Consider the following 14,287-nt stretch of genomic DNA (forward strand, 5'->3'; position numbering starts at 1 on the left):
AGGGTTCACATATAATCTCAATTAGCAAAAACAACAGGCAGCTTTCCGTTTATTCTTTACACCATATCTTAGATGGGAAGAAAAAGGGAGTAAAACAAAAATTAATCTAGAAGAAATTTTTTCACTTAGATTACCTAGACATCAGCTCATAATGAACTGGGAGATCTACAGTATACTGTATGGTAATTTAAGGAACAAAGCTTTCCAGGACTTGAGGTAGCTGCTTACAACAGGAGCTTAAAGCAAGATGAAGACAGGATACCTTATGAGAGAGACAGAATTTAATAACATTTTAATTGCAAGGAGTAAATCAAAATGAAAATTTGAAAAGTTAAAGCATATTTGTTTTTATTTATAGACAGTTATCACAAGAATTGTAAAGAAAAAGAGAGTATCAGAATGGAACTGGATAGTTTTCATGCTATAGCTAAGAATAAACAATGTTCCTACATATTATGGTTAGTGAGCACATTATCAGTATAACAGTGAATCATGGTTATTTAAAAATATGTGGACCATAATCTGTGCTTTAGAAAGAACTGTATATAGTGTTATAAGCTGAAAAGACGTCAAAAGAATACCAAATATACACCTGTGTATAAGAATTCAGAAAAGGTTGCATTCTGTAAAGTCAATCAACTGTATTAAAAATGACACAAATTCAAAACAAAATGCATGTTATATAAAAAAGGACTTTGTAAGACTTGCTTGCTGCATTAAATCCATAGTTTAATCCACAAAATTTACTTTTAATTATCATTTAGACAGAAGCATGCAAAATAGTTCTAGGATCTACTTCGAGTCTTCCCCAAATCCACTAAGGCTACATATTCTCTCTTCAGGAGCTAAGCAGGTATTCGGGTAGCTGCTTCCTCCTCTGCATCCGCTCGGTTTGCGTTAATTTCTGCAAGTGTTCGGCCAAACCGTGCCCATTCATCATTTCGGGGGACAGCAATCTGCTGTTAAAAGAAATACAATGCTTTATGTACACTGAAATAAAAGATCATCTTACCCACTATTTTTCAGTGTTTTCAAATAATTTTTCCATTAAAAAGTAATAATTGACTTGAATGTCCCTTCCATAATTACAGCTACTATACCAATAATTTATAACATTTCAAAACAAAAGATAGTGTTTGAGAAGTGTGTTGTGACAGCCTCAGAAATGATTTTGCTATTATCAGCATCTGTGCAAGAGAGAATGACATGATGCTCTTTAAATATAACTCCTATGCACTATCTCATGGATTTTCTGGTGAGCAGGAAGGAATTTCTGAAGAATTTTTACTTCTTGCACATGAGTATGAAATAATTTTTGAAACATGGTTCATAAGAGGCTGATTTCTTGTTTAAGTATTTTTGTTTGGAGTATAAGATAACCTTTCTTGATGTATCTTAAACCTTTCGTCAAAAGGTATGCTGCTACTTACCAATTCAGTGACACATCAATAGTAAAAGGGGAAAGGACACTTGGGATATATTTCCCTCACTGAAGCAGTTCAATAACCAAAAATTTTTGACAGCTGTCATTATAATATTGGAGGAATCTAGCATGCCATATTCGGAGAAGGCAATGGCACCCCACTCCAGTACTCTTGCCTGGAAAATCCCATGGATGGAGAAGCCTGGTAGGCTGCAGTCCATGGGATCACGAAGAGTCGGACATGACTGAGTGACTTCACTTTCACTTTTCACTTTCATGCATTGGAGAAAGAAATGGCAACCCACTCCAGTGTTCTTGCCTGGAGAATCCCAGGGACGGGGGAGCCTGGTGGGCTGCCGTTTATGGGGTCGCAGAGAGTCGGACACGACTGAAGAGACTTAGCAGCAGCAGCAGCAGCAGCAGTATGCCATATTAGGGCACAGAGCATTCAGTGTGGCAAATGGATGTGCCTGCTTCTAAATCTACTGTACGACTTTAGACTAGATGGGACAGTGATACCCAGTATTGTAGCTCCCAGACAAATGTGGCTATTTACATTTAAATTACTTAAAATGAAATAAAACTGAAAATTCAGTTATTCAGCTGTTCTGGCCACATTTTAAGTGTTCAGTAGCCAAATCTGGCTAATGGCTACCATGTTGGATGGTGCAGATACAGAGTAATTCCATCTATGCAGAGAATTCAACTGGCTACTCTACATGATCCAATTTACCTCTCTCCAGATGCAGTTGCTAGAGGCTGTGGGATTTCCAGACAGGATGGAGAATCATAAGGCACAGCAAAAGAAAAGAGTGACTAAGGCACTAGCCAGGGCTAAAACATGAGGATACCACTCCCGAGCACTGTGCACAGTCAACCCAAACAGTAAAGATGAGAGGGCTGCAACTCATCCTGTTGGGTTCATTCATAATGGCTTTGCAATAAGGCTCAAGGAGTCAAGAATGACATTTCACATAGTCATTAGGTAGCTCTTAAAAGATACTACTTTTAATTTGAGCTACCTGGTCCAAACAAATCTACGAATATAGAAAATAAAATCTTATCTCAATGTCAATTCTGTAAAGCCCCCAAGTCCAACTATAACTAAATTTCTTCTGCTTGAAGAATTTCTAATTTCCAGCAATGCATGCTGGAAAGTACTTTCGACATATGATACTACCCTCAAAATTTGTTGCATAGGGACACAGGACATTCAGTTTAGAAAGGAAACTAATCTCAAGAGTTGCTTCTGTAATGAAAAGTAAGTTTTATCTTTACAAACACATGGGTTATTCAATTCATGAACCTCAAAGACTAGATTTAACCACAAAGATACTGTCACTATAGTTCCATGAAAGCTAAATAGATGTGTCAAAATTATAGGCAGTGAGCCCCATACCTCTCCCACATCATATATAACAATCTGTCCTTCAGAATCACCCACGGCAATCTCTCTTCCAGAATGGGTCCATCTTACACGATTAAGAGCAGGATTACCTTCCACAGAAATGCTTGCAGTTGGCACCTAAAGTCATTTAAAATACAGTTCAGTGTTAAAAGTTTCATCAGGATTTCTATAAACATGTAAAATAGTAATTCCTTTTCCTCCAATCTGGCTAGGTTTTTGAAAACAAAGATGAAAATAGATAAAGAATTTTCCCAACTTTCTTCCTGTTCAGTGATATATTTTGAATGACATTACAGTCAATCCTTGAAAATGGTTTGGGAAAATAACTTAAGTCCTTTCATAAGAAATCTTCACATGACTGGACACATCATTTTGAGAAATCTTCTCTTTAATAAAGGATTCTTTGTTGTTTTGACTTTTTTAAGAAGTCAAGCCGTTTGAAAACAGATGGCCAAAACCTCTTTTAAAGAAACATCTCAGAAGCCTGCATAAACAGATTATGGTTCAATTTTAGAGGACAGGAGTTACTTTTGTAGCTTGTGTCTCTGTTAGCTAAAACCTGTGATTTGATCCACAGATTCTACAGTTCATACCAAAGATGCAGTATGGGTCATTCCAAAGCCCTTGTTCCCATGAACTATCTGGAGCAAGGCAAGATGACAGCACCAACACAACGGCACCATCCCTCGGATTATGACCGTACCCTCTGCTATGCTGAGGGAAAAGAAATTATCTGCCACTCACAGAGCAAACCTTCAATGTTTGACTCAGAACAGAATCACAATATTTTTAAATTTCTGAAACCTGATTAAAAATAATCCTTCTATTTGACATAAGTCATCCCCAAATGACTAATTTAACCTTCTAGAATGCCAAAATAGTTGTAAGAGAAAAATTATAACTTAGCTTTATTGTGAGTTAAATTATAGAACAGATCAAAATTGAATTGTAACCACAAATGCCTAACATGAAAATCCAAATTAAGAAAATTGGTACCACTCTAGATAACCAGAAATGTATAATTAAGTCCAGTCATGTATCCAGGACTCAATATCTTTCCCTAGCAGTATCTGAATGTTGCTCTTCAAACTACTAGAGCAGAAGTTAGCATGATGTTAAAATACTTGTATTTCCAATATATAAATTCCTTGTCCTGTATAATCAACTAATTTACTTAAAGGATTATGATAACATATATTTAGCCACTAGAAATAAGAAGAGATGTGAGAAACAGTGGCTGTGGGAGAAGGCACCAAGAGACTTTCTCAATAACTTTTATTGATAGAACTGCTAATGTACTTCTTAACCACCACGTTGCAATACAGAACTCTAAGAACACTCTAAGCCTCTGCCTACATTGGTAAAAACAAACATAGTTAAGAATAAATAATAGCTGCAGTTAAATTTCATTCCAAATAAGTCATTTTAGTATAATAATTATGAAATTTGATTATTTCTATATTAATGTTATAGTAACAGTAACACTGTTTTTAATCTTTCACAGAGCAAGTCATGAAAATACATTTTGTGTCACTCAAGTCAGCCTAAGACTAGTATTTATGGATAATATACAATTCTACCAAGGCTAAGAGATGATTCAGAAATTCAAAATTAAGGTTAACGTATGTCAACAGCCTGAAACTATCTGCTTTCTAGCCTATGAATGAAAAATATCCCAGTTGCCTTATGAATGAGACTTTGCCAGGACATGAAGAGATGTGACAATGCTTTTTAGAAGTAAAAGGAATGCCCCAGTGGTCCTGGCAATAATATTTCTCCCTTCAGTTCTGCACAGCAGGCTGTTTATTATTTAGGGTACAAAGCTTATTTGCTTTCTTTGTGATGAAGCTACAATCACAGAGTCCTTTCACATTCCTTGGGATAAAAGGAATTTCACAAATTATTCAATAAATCTCCAATTTTCCATTTTTCAGTGCAATTTTTGTTATTTTCCTGCTCACCTCTGTATCATTATTGAGATTCCACAAATCCAGCCTACCCATGCCATCCACACAGGCAAACAGGGCTGGGTGAGTGGGTGACCACATAACATCATAAACATAGTCTGAATTATCTTCAAATGAGTACAAAGGCTTGTTATTCTGAAAGGGAAAAGTTGATTTTTAGCACAGCAAAATATGACATACATTCAATAAGTATGATAACATTTTATGATACTTAACTCAGCCTAGAAAAAGTTCCTATAATCTGTTTCACTACAGAATTACCTGAAGTTATGAAGTACGAATCAACAACTGGACTGCATTCTCTATTTACCTTGTAGACACCATACTGTTTTTAAAAAGGAATAGGATGTGCTGAAGATTCTGGAAAGATGAGAGCAATGGCACTATACTTTTTGAATCTCCTCTAAATCTCCCCATAAACCCAGACAAAGCACCAAGGATAGCAAAAACCAAAGATTCATAAACAACATCTACAACAAAATCAGGAGACAAAACTTCAAACGTAAACAGGTGGAAACCTTGGCCAACTATGAGATCTGCATGGCACATCTGTGTGAGAAGAAGTATAGGAAGGCACGAGGGCTGCTCACAGCTGGAGAATAGAACAGAAAAGCCTTTCAGTACACAGCGGGTTATCACTGGACAGCATGGGGGTCAGTCTGAGAACAGCAGTAGAGACTGGGAGGGAGTCAACACAATTCCATTTACACACCGAAGGCAGACTCCGTTGTGATAGAAGTAAGGTCTAATGATGCAGTCTGAGCCCCGAAAAACTCACAAAATTAACAAATCAAAGCTCCCTTTCCAAGACAAAGTCTCACCAAAAAGAAACTGAAGGGAATGGAATCCAAGTTGCGGAACACAGCACAATAGGGACAAGGGAAAGAGAAGGTTCAGATAAAGGTGGTGGAGAGGAACGGAAAAGATACATTTCAGAAGTACAAGACACAGAGAGATATATATCCACTTTGCAAAAAACCTAGGAGAGCTTTAACCTAGACTACAAAACTAGAAAGGACTTCCCAGGTAGCTCAGTGGTAAAGAATCCACCTGCCAAAGCAGGAGACACAGGTTCTATCCCTGATTCAGGAAGATCCCCTGGAGAAGGAAACGGCAACCCACTCCAGTATTCTTGCCTGGAAAATCCCATGGGCAGAAGAGTCTGGCGGGTTATAGTCCATGGGATCGCAAAGAGTAGGACACAACTGAGCCACTAAACAACAACAACATGAAACTAGAAAAGTTATCTATGCCCGTTCCCTCCTTAAACACATAGAAAAACTCATTTCACTACTAGATAATAAGGAACAAAAAAAAGGATCTCAGTCAAATCTCACACAAAGTTATTGTGACAGATCTTTAACAAGTGTAAGGATGTCATGACAATTATATGTGAAAAGAACAGTCTTTTCAACAAGTGATGCTGGGACAACTGTATATACACATGCAGAAGAATGAAGTTGGACCCCTCCTTCCCCACATCAAACCCAGAAATTAACTCAAAAATATCTTAGATCCGAATATAAGAGGTAAAATAATACAACTTCTAAATACAAGAGGTAAAAACAGTAAAACTTAGGAGAAAGCACAGGAGTAAGTCATTGTGACTTTGGACTTGTCAATGATTTCTTAGATGAGATAAAAGCACAAATGACAAAAAAAAAAGTATATATATTGGGGTAAATCAAAATTTAAAACCCTTGTGCTTCAAATAATGCCCTCAAGAAAGTGAAGAGAGCCTATACAATGGGCGAAAATATTTGGAAATAATATATCTGTAAGTAACTCGTATCTACAAATCTTAACAATACTTGAATAAAAAGGCAAACAACCCAATTAAAACTTGGGCAAAGTTTTAATAGGCATTTCTCCAGAGAAGATCTACAAATACAAATAAGCACTTGAAAAGATGTCCAGTATCATTATCCATCATGGGAATGCAAATCAAAACCACAATGGAATATCATTTCATACCACCAGGATGGCTTAAATAAAATCCCCAAACCACTGAATTGTACACTATTAAATGATGAATCTTATGGTATATGAATTATATCTCAATAACACCATTATTTTTAAAAAAAAGAGATAAACTGAATTTTTTTGAAAGTGATAGACAAATGAGATTAACAAAGATATACCTGTAATGGTAGGCCCTAAAAAAGAAAATCAAAGCAATACTATAGAATACAAAAATAATAATTTTAGAGAACTCTCCTAAAATAAAAGACAGCCTGAAATTCATATTAGAGTATCTTGTGTATCTACACAATCAACCCGTAAAAAAAAAGAAAAAAAAAATTGATCATCCAGATTTTTAAAGACCAAGTTATGAGGTAATGAAAAAAAATAGGATTGTCATCAGACTTTTTGACAATGCTTTTGCCAGAAAACAACAGTAATATATTTAAGGTAATCAAAAAATGTAAACTGTAGATTTTATATACAGCCAAACTGGTTTCCCCGGTGGCTCAGTGGTAAAGAATCACCTGCAATCCAGGAGAAACAGGATACATGGGTTTGATCCCTGGGTCCGGAAGATCCCCTGGAGGAGGCCATGGCAACCCACTACAATATTTTTGCCTGAAGAATCCCATGGACAGAGGAGCCTGGCGGGCTACAGTGCATGGAGTCACAAGAATTGGACATGACTGAAGCGACTTAGCAGATAGCACAAACTGACCTTCATAGACAGACTCTTGTGAATACAGGAATAATGCACCCATGAGCACCTCCTGAGGAATCTACTGCAGAAGCAGCTCCAGATGACCAAAAAGAATGAAGAGATGTCAACATAAGGACTGGGGGACACTAAGCTTCTCCTTACAGAATTATAAACAATCTGCAACTATACACAACAGTATGAACGATACCACAGAATGCAAAATCCAGACTGTGAGAAACTAACAGGACCACCAAACTGGTTTCTTCAACAGCAGTAGCAGCAAGACAGAGAAGGAAACCCTACTTTTAAGAGAAGGACTCAAAGGATGGGTTAATCACAAATAAATGAACCTCATCTGGATTCGGCTTCAAACAAATAAAAGGTAAAAAACAAAAAAATTTTTTTTAATTGAGTACCAATCGCCTATTTTATGAAATTAAGGAATCACTATTATTCATTTAGGGGGAGAGTGCAACAATGATATGGTAGTATTACAGGGTTTTTTTGTTTTGTAGATATAATACTGCATACTATGTCTTTGTTTAAAATAATCCAGTGGTAGGGAGGGAATGTACGTAGGAATAGATCAAACAAGGTTGGTCACGTGTTGATAATTTTAGGAGCTAGGTAATGAGCACTACAGTTTAATTATACTCCTCTTTCTGCTTTTGTATCTATTTGGAATTTTCTATAACAAAAAGTTTAAAATTATAAATCTAAAATTTTCCAGGTTATCAAAGTAAGTGTCAACTGCATGATTATCTTAAAAGCCAAAAAAAATCTGTTTGTAATTAAGAAAATAAAAATTTTAAACAAACTTAAAAGTAAGCTAAAAACAGAAAGTAAGAGTTTTTTTCCTTAAGATCATTATTTTCCTATAACTCCCCTTGGCAACAATGCCAAGGCAACAATGAGTATCACGATCATTTGCAGAGCTTTTAAGAAATTCAGACGCAGGGCCCCACCTTCCCTGTGCATCCTGAGTCTCTCTGGTGTTGCTCCACTAAAGGTTCTGATGCACATCAGTGATTAACAAACACCCTGCTCAGAAATAGCAAGGAAAGATAAAAAAGCTTTCTTAAGTGAACAATGCAAAGAAATAGAGCACAACAATAGAATGGTAAAGACTAGAGATCTCTTCAACAAAACTGGAGATACCAAGGGAACATTACAAGAAAAGATGGGCACAATAAAGGACAGAAGTGGCAAGAACCTAACAGAAGCAGAAGAGATTAAGAAGAGTGGCAAGAATACACAGAAGAACTACACAATAATGTCTTAATGACCCGGAGAACCACAATGGTGTGGTCATTCACCTGGAGCCAGACATCCTGGAGTGTGAAATCAAGTGGGTCTTAAAAAGCATTACTATGAACAAAGCTAGTGGAGGTGATGGAATTCCAGTTGAGCTATTTAAAATCCTAAAAGATGATGCTGTTAAAAAACTGCACTCAGTATGCCAGCAGATTTGGAAAACTCAGCAGTGGCCATAGGACTGGAAAAGGTCAGTTTTCATTCCAATCCCAAAGCAAGACAATGCCAAAGAATGCTCAAACTACAATTGTGCTCATTTCACATGCTAGCAAGGTAATGCTCAAAATCTTTCAAGCTAGGCTTCAATAGTACTTGCACTGAGAACTTCCAGGTGTATAAGTTGGATGTAGGAAAGGCAGAAGAACCAGAGATGAAATTGCCAACATCTGACGGATCATAGAAAAAGCAAGGGAATTCTAGAAAAAACATCTACTTTTGCTTCATTTTCTACACTAAAGCCACTGACTATGTGGATGACAACAAACTGAAAATTCTTAAGAGATGGAAATACCAGACCACCTTACTGCCTCCTGAGAAACCTGTATACAGGTCAGGAGGCACCAGTTAGAACTGGACATGGAACAGTGGACTGGTTCAAAATTGGGGAAGGAGTATGTCAAAGCTTATTTAACTTATATGCAGAATACATCATGTGAAATGCCGGGCTGGATGAATCACAAGCTGGAATCAGACATGCAGATGATGGCAGAAAGTGAAGAGGAATTAAAGAGCCTCTTAATGAGGGTGAAAAAGGAGAGTGAAAAAGCTGGCTTAAAACTCAACATTCAAAAACTAAGAGTGGGGAAAACATGGAAAACAGTGAATATTTTCCTGGGCTCCAAAATCACTGCAGTGACTGCAGCAACGAAATTAAAAGACGCTTGCTCCTTGGAAGAAAAGCTACAACAAACCTAGACAGTGTTTTGCGAAGCAGAGACATCACTTTGCCAACAAAGGTCCATATACTCAAAGCTATGGTTTTTCCAATAGTCATGTATGGACGTGAGAGTTGGAACATGCAGAAGGCTGAGTACCAAACAATTTGATGCTTTCGAATTGTGATGCTGGAGAAGACTCTTGAGAGTCCCTTGGACAGCAAGGAGATCAAACCAGTCCATCCGAAAGGAAATCAACTCTGAATATTCACTGGAAAGACTGATGAAGCTGAAGCTCCAATACTTTGGCCACCTGATGTGAACTCATTGGAAAAGACCCTGATGCTGGGAAAGATTGAAGGCAAGAGAAGGGGGCGACAGAGGATGAGAAGATTGGATGGCATCACCAACTTAATTGACATGAGTTTCAGCAAACTCCGGGAGACAGTAAAGGACAGGGAAGCCTGGCATGCGGCAGTCCATGGGGTTGTAAAGAGCTGGACACGACTGAGCGACTGAACAACAAGGTCTATAAATCCTGAGGTGATTGTATACTTCAAGAAAATCCCATTTTTAGGCAATTTTATGGTCTCTCATCAAAGACTTAACACAGTTGTTCACAGTCATGTGCACATACATGTTCAACTCTGTAAGAATATATATTGGTCTACAAGATTTTTTTAAATTTAAAATACTGGTAAAACTATTTTGGAAAATTGCTCAGCAGTATCAACTGAAAGTGTGCATATCTTATGGCCAAGTATTTCCCTAAGTATATGCCCAACAGAAACAAGTGTTTATGTTCACCAAAAGACACCTACAACTATGCTCATAGCAACATTATCCATAACCCAACCCCAAACTACAATTAACCCACATACCATCAGCAGCAGAATGGATAAATTATAGTATATTTACATAAGGGAATACTATATATGTGAGACAATGAACATCTAATAATCTACAACTACATTCAACAAAATGGAATGACCCTTACAAATATAATGAACAAAAAAGCCAAACACAAATAAGTACATATCATGATTCCATTTTTTATAAAATATGAAAAATTTAATATACTAATTTGAATAAAACACATAAAATTATATATAAAGTGAAAAAGAATATTGTGGAATGTCTCAGGAAATTATTAATAAAATTCTTCATCTAATTAAGTGGACTATGATGCAGCCAGAGAAAAAGAGCAGGATGCATTAAAACTGGGTAAAAGATATTAAAAATAAAAATACAATAAAGGCAACATTTCCAAATTTATAAAATGTAATTAGAAACCTTTGGTAATTTTTTCAAGTTTAACAGTCATCCAAGGATTAACAATTTTGCCCCTCAAAGAGAAAGAAAGAACACACACAATACCAAAATTGTTCATTAATATATTAATCTTATATATGACACTGCAAATTAAAATCCCAAATGGATCACTTGAAATACTTTTTAATAGTAATATCTTTTCTTAATTTGATGAGAACTTCTGCCTAAATGGAAGAGAGGCAGCAGGAAAGAGCTGAAGAGGGACACAGGACCTAGACTCTTATTTCAGGGCTTTAAGGCTTTGGAGAAGTCATCTCATCACTGCAGGCCCCTGCTTCCTTATTTGCAGAACAAAAGTTCTGTATCAGTGGTTCTGAACTTTGACTATACATTGTAATCCCCCTAATCCTGGAGAGATTTTCAAAATTATGCTGTTGCCAAGTCTCCTTAGATACTATGATTTAATCAGTCTCAGGTGCCAGGTGAGCACTAAAAGTTTTAAAAATTGCCAAGGTGATTCTAATATGACCAAAACTGAGAGCTACTGAACTAGATGATGTCTAAAGGTCACTGCCGCTCTAAAATTCTTACAAACAAAAGGTTTGCAAATACATTTGCCAAAAAGAATTAATCAAAAGAATGTATTGTTTCTTGAACAACAGATAGCATTTGAATAATCAAAGGCAACTCGCTGTAGTACATGGTGAAAATAAACACTGAATGGTCAAGAGACAAACCATATATATATATTTTTTAGTTCTTTACAGTTATGTATTGGGTTAAATAGTGTCCTGCCCACCCCAGCCCCACAACTCCCTGCCAAATTCAAGTCTGTTTGGAACTTGTAAATGTGACATTATTGGAAAAAGGGTCTTTTGCAGACTTAACTGGGGTTATACTGCTTAGAGTAGGCCCTGAATCTAGCATGACTGTTGTCTTAAAAGAAGAAAAAAATCTGGACAGACATGTAGGGAGAGTGCCATGTGACAACAGAGGCAGAAACTGGAGTGATGCACCTGGAAGCCAAAAGGCACAAGATTGTTAGCAACCCTGAAAACTAGAAAAGAGACAGGGGAAGAGGGATAGATTCTCCCTCAGAGCCTCCAAAAGTAACCAACCTTGCCAACACCTTGATTTCAGACTTCTAGCCTCCTGTGAGAGAATAAATTTCTGTTGTTTTAAGTTACCCAGTTTGTGACAATCTGATATGGCAGCCCTAGGAAATGTATACAGTAATTCTATATTTTTCTGGGGGCATCTGGGGAGTTCTAGATTAATAACCAAAGAGTCCCTATAGTAAATCCATGAACATAACGGTAAGGTACTCTCCAGAGAAATGGGAAATAAGTACGTCCTCACTTGAATCAAGATAGAAATAAACAGATTCTCATGAAAAAGAAACAATTCCAAGGGCAGAAATACCTTTCTATATAACCTGAAAGAAGATACTAACTTTTTGAGAAGGAATGTATGTATCCTAAAAAGAAATGGAAATATAAAGAAGCAATCTTATAAGAAAACTGAAGAAACGCCTAATTCAAGCACTGTCCTGGAGACAGTGTCTCTGTCAACGGATTCTGAGGATTACCATCTATGGCAGGGTTATCTCTATGTGAAGATGAACGAATCAGGCTATCTTTGCTTGATGCCATTAAACATTCAAATTAGAAAACGTCTTTTGCTCCAATTCCTTGCTTACCAAGCAACCTTCTGATTATAATTTGGCTTCCCATGTGGGTTGTCCAATACAGGGAAACAATGAACTGGTCAGGCAAGTATGAGTATCTGGGCCTTCTGGCAGTTGTTTCTCAGTGTAAATTAATAAATTGACCTTCTCCCACGTATCAGTGTCGTAGACACCTGTGAGTTCTAATTAGCACTCCCTAGCTAATCAACTCTAGTAGACTGATAAAACTGAGTTTCTGAATATGCAAAGAACAGGCTGGACACTGGCCAACAACAAGTTATTACAGTAAATGTTGCCCTGGAGGACTGGGTCCTGATGGTCAGGCAGCATTTTCCAAGAAACATCCCAACTTCAGAGCATTTCTTCATTTTAATTTGTCTAATAGGTGCATAGTTGCTATTAGAAGCATTAGTAAAATCTCTTTAACCCTGTTTTAAAGCAGATATTTTCCAAGAGTTAAATAGGTTTAAGCTTTTCAAATAAGGAGGGAATTTAAGACATCAGAAACTGTGAAATAATTTTAAGGTGTATATGGACTATAAAAGTTCAAGAACTACCTATTCTGAGAAATACATTAATGATTTTAACTTTGTCACTTTATGGTAAATATGCTCCTGAAAGGCATCAGTTCTGAGATTAGAATATATTGTGCATATATTAATATTTTGTCCTCCAAATAAATAATTCTTATATTTTAAGAGTATGTAGTAAGTACAGTTAAATGTGGTTGGAATATTAAGCTCATTTATTAGGTCTACCCCTAATCAAGTACTCATGGAATCCTCAAGTTATCTTCAAGATAACCATTCTATTCCTCCTACCATTCTTCAGGACTGCCAAAGTACTTCTGTTGTGAATCTTCAAATTTGGTATTTTAAAAAGTTAACAGTGTCCTTAATTTAGAAGCAATATCTTGGTTGGTTTAAACTTCACCAAAATGTGGAGAACTATCTATCTTTATCTTCTTTATTAAAAATAACTGAGTTCAAAAAAGTAAAGAAAACAATTTGATGATCCAGAACCCTGTCACTGCATTAAAATCCCTGACTCTGCAAAAACTAGAAGATGACAGAAGATAGATTACTTAAATGAAATTTGAGGCAATACCAATTGAGATTTCAAGTGATAGAGGATTTATAGAAAGGGAGAAAAAGAAAGAATCTTGTTTTGCTACTGGGGCAGAGTCACCTCTTAAAGGATACAAAGATACAGCAATATCTAATGATTCATTCCTCCAGTTTATGGGGACCCAATTCCTAGAGTCAGAAAACACTTAAAAAGTAGAGGCAAAGAAAAAAACATTTAAAGTCTGTTAAATTTATGAATTTGAAGATACCGGTTTAAAAAGCTTAAAGCTTTTTAAGCTGGAACAATGTTTTTAAGAAGAGATTATCTTAAAATTTTGCCTATTATTCATTATCATTGTATTGGAGAGCAGAGAGGCTCTACCAAGTTTTTAGAGAAGAAATGAAGACCAGTAACACAATTAACCATGAAGTATAAATCCAAGATCAAAGCAATAATGACTTTGGGAGTCATAATATGGCCAAACAAAAAAATACTTAGCAGATTGTTGCTCTTTCTTCCTTCATAGACTAGAACTATTTGTGTGATGAAAAGTCAGATTAAAAAGGTAATTCTTCTGATACAGTGTTGAGGGTGGGAGAAGGCAATGG

At 36.4% G+C, this 14,287-nt stretch overlaps 1 protein-coding gene across 15 annotated transcripts in view; it reads right to left on the reverse strand.

Annotated features, from left to right (window-relative positions):
• Window positions 1-316: 316 nt before the first annotated feature.
• DYNC1I2 (dynein cytoplasmic 1 intermediate chain 2) overlaps window positions 317-14,287 on the reverse strand; it is a 53,950-nt gene continuing 39,979 nt past the window's right edge. For 9 of the 15 annotated variants that reach the window (XM_027557788.1, XM_027557756.1, XM_027557701.1 and 6 more), the window contains 3 exons: window positions 4,793-4,933; window positions 2,823-2,948; window positions 323-959 (listed from right to left, as the gene is read on the reverse strand). In XM_027557788.1, the coding sequence (XP_027413589.1) occupies window positions 846-959; window positions 2,823-2,948; window positions 4,793-4,933 (381 nt within the window). In that variant the 3' untranslated portion in view covers window positions 323-845. Of the gene's footprint in view, window positions 960-2,822; window positions 2,949-4,792; window positions 4,934-14,287 lie in introns of all 15 variants that reach the window. The other 6 variants (XM_027557719.1, XM_027557796.1, XM_027557803.1 and 3 more) reach the window with 3 other exon arrangements.

Source organism: Bos indicus x Bos taurus, chromosome 2, assembly GCF_003369695.1.
Source record: "Bos indicus x Bos taurus breed Angus x Brahman F1 hybrid chromosome 2, Bos_hybrid_MaternalHap_v2.0, whole genome shotgun sequence".
Taxonomy (NCBI): Eukaryota; Metazoa; Chordata; class Mammalia; order Artiodactyla; family Bovidae; genus Bos; species Bos indicus x Bos taurus.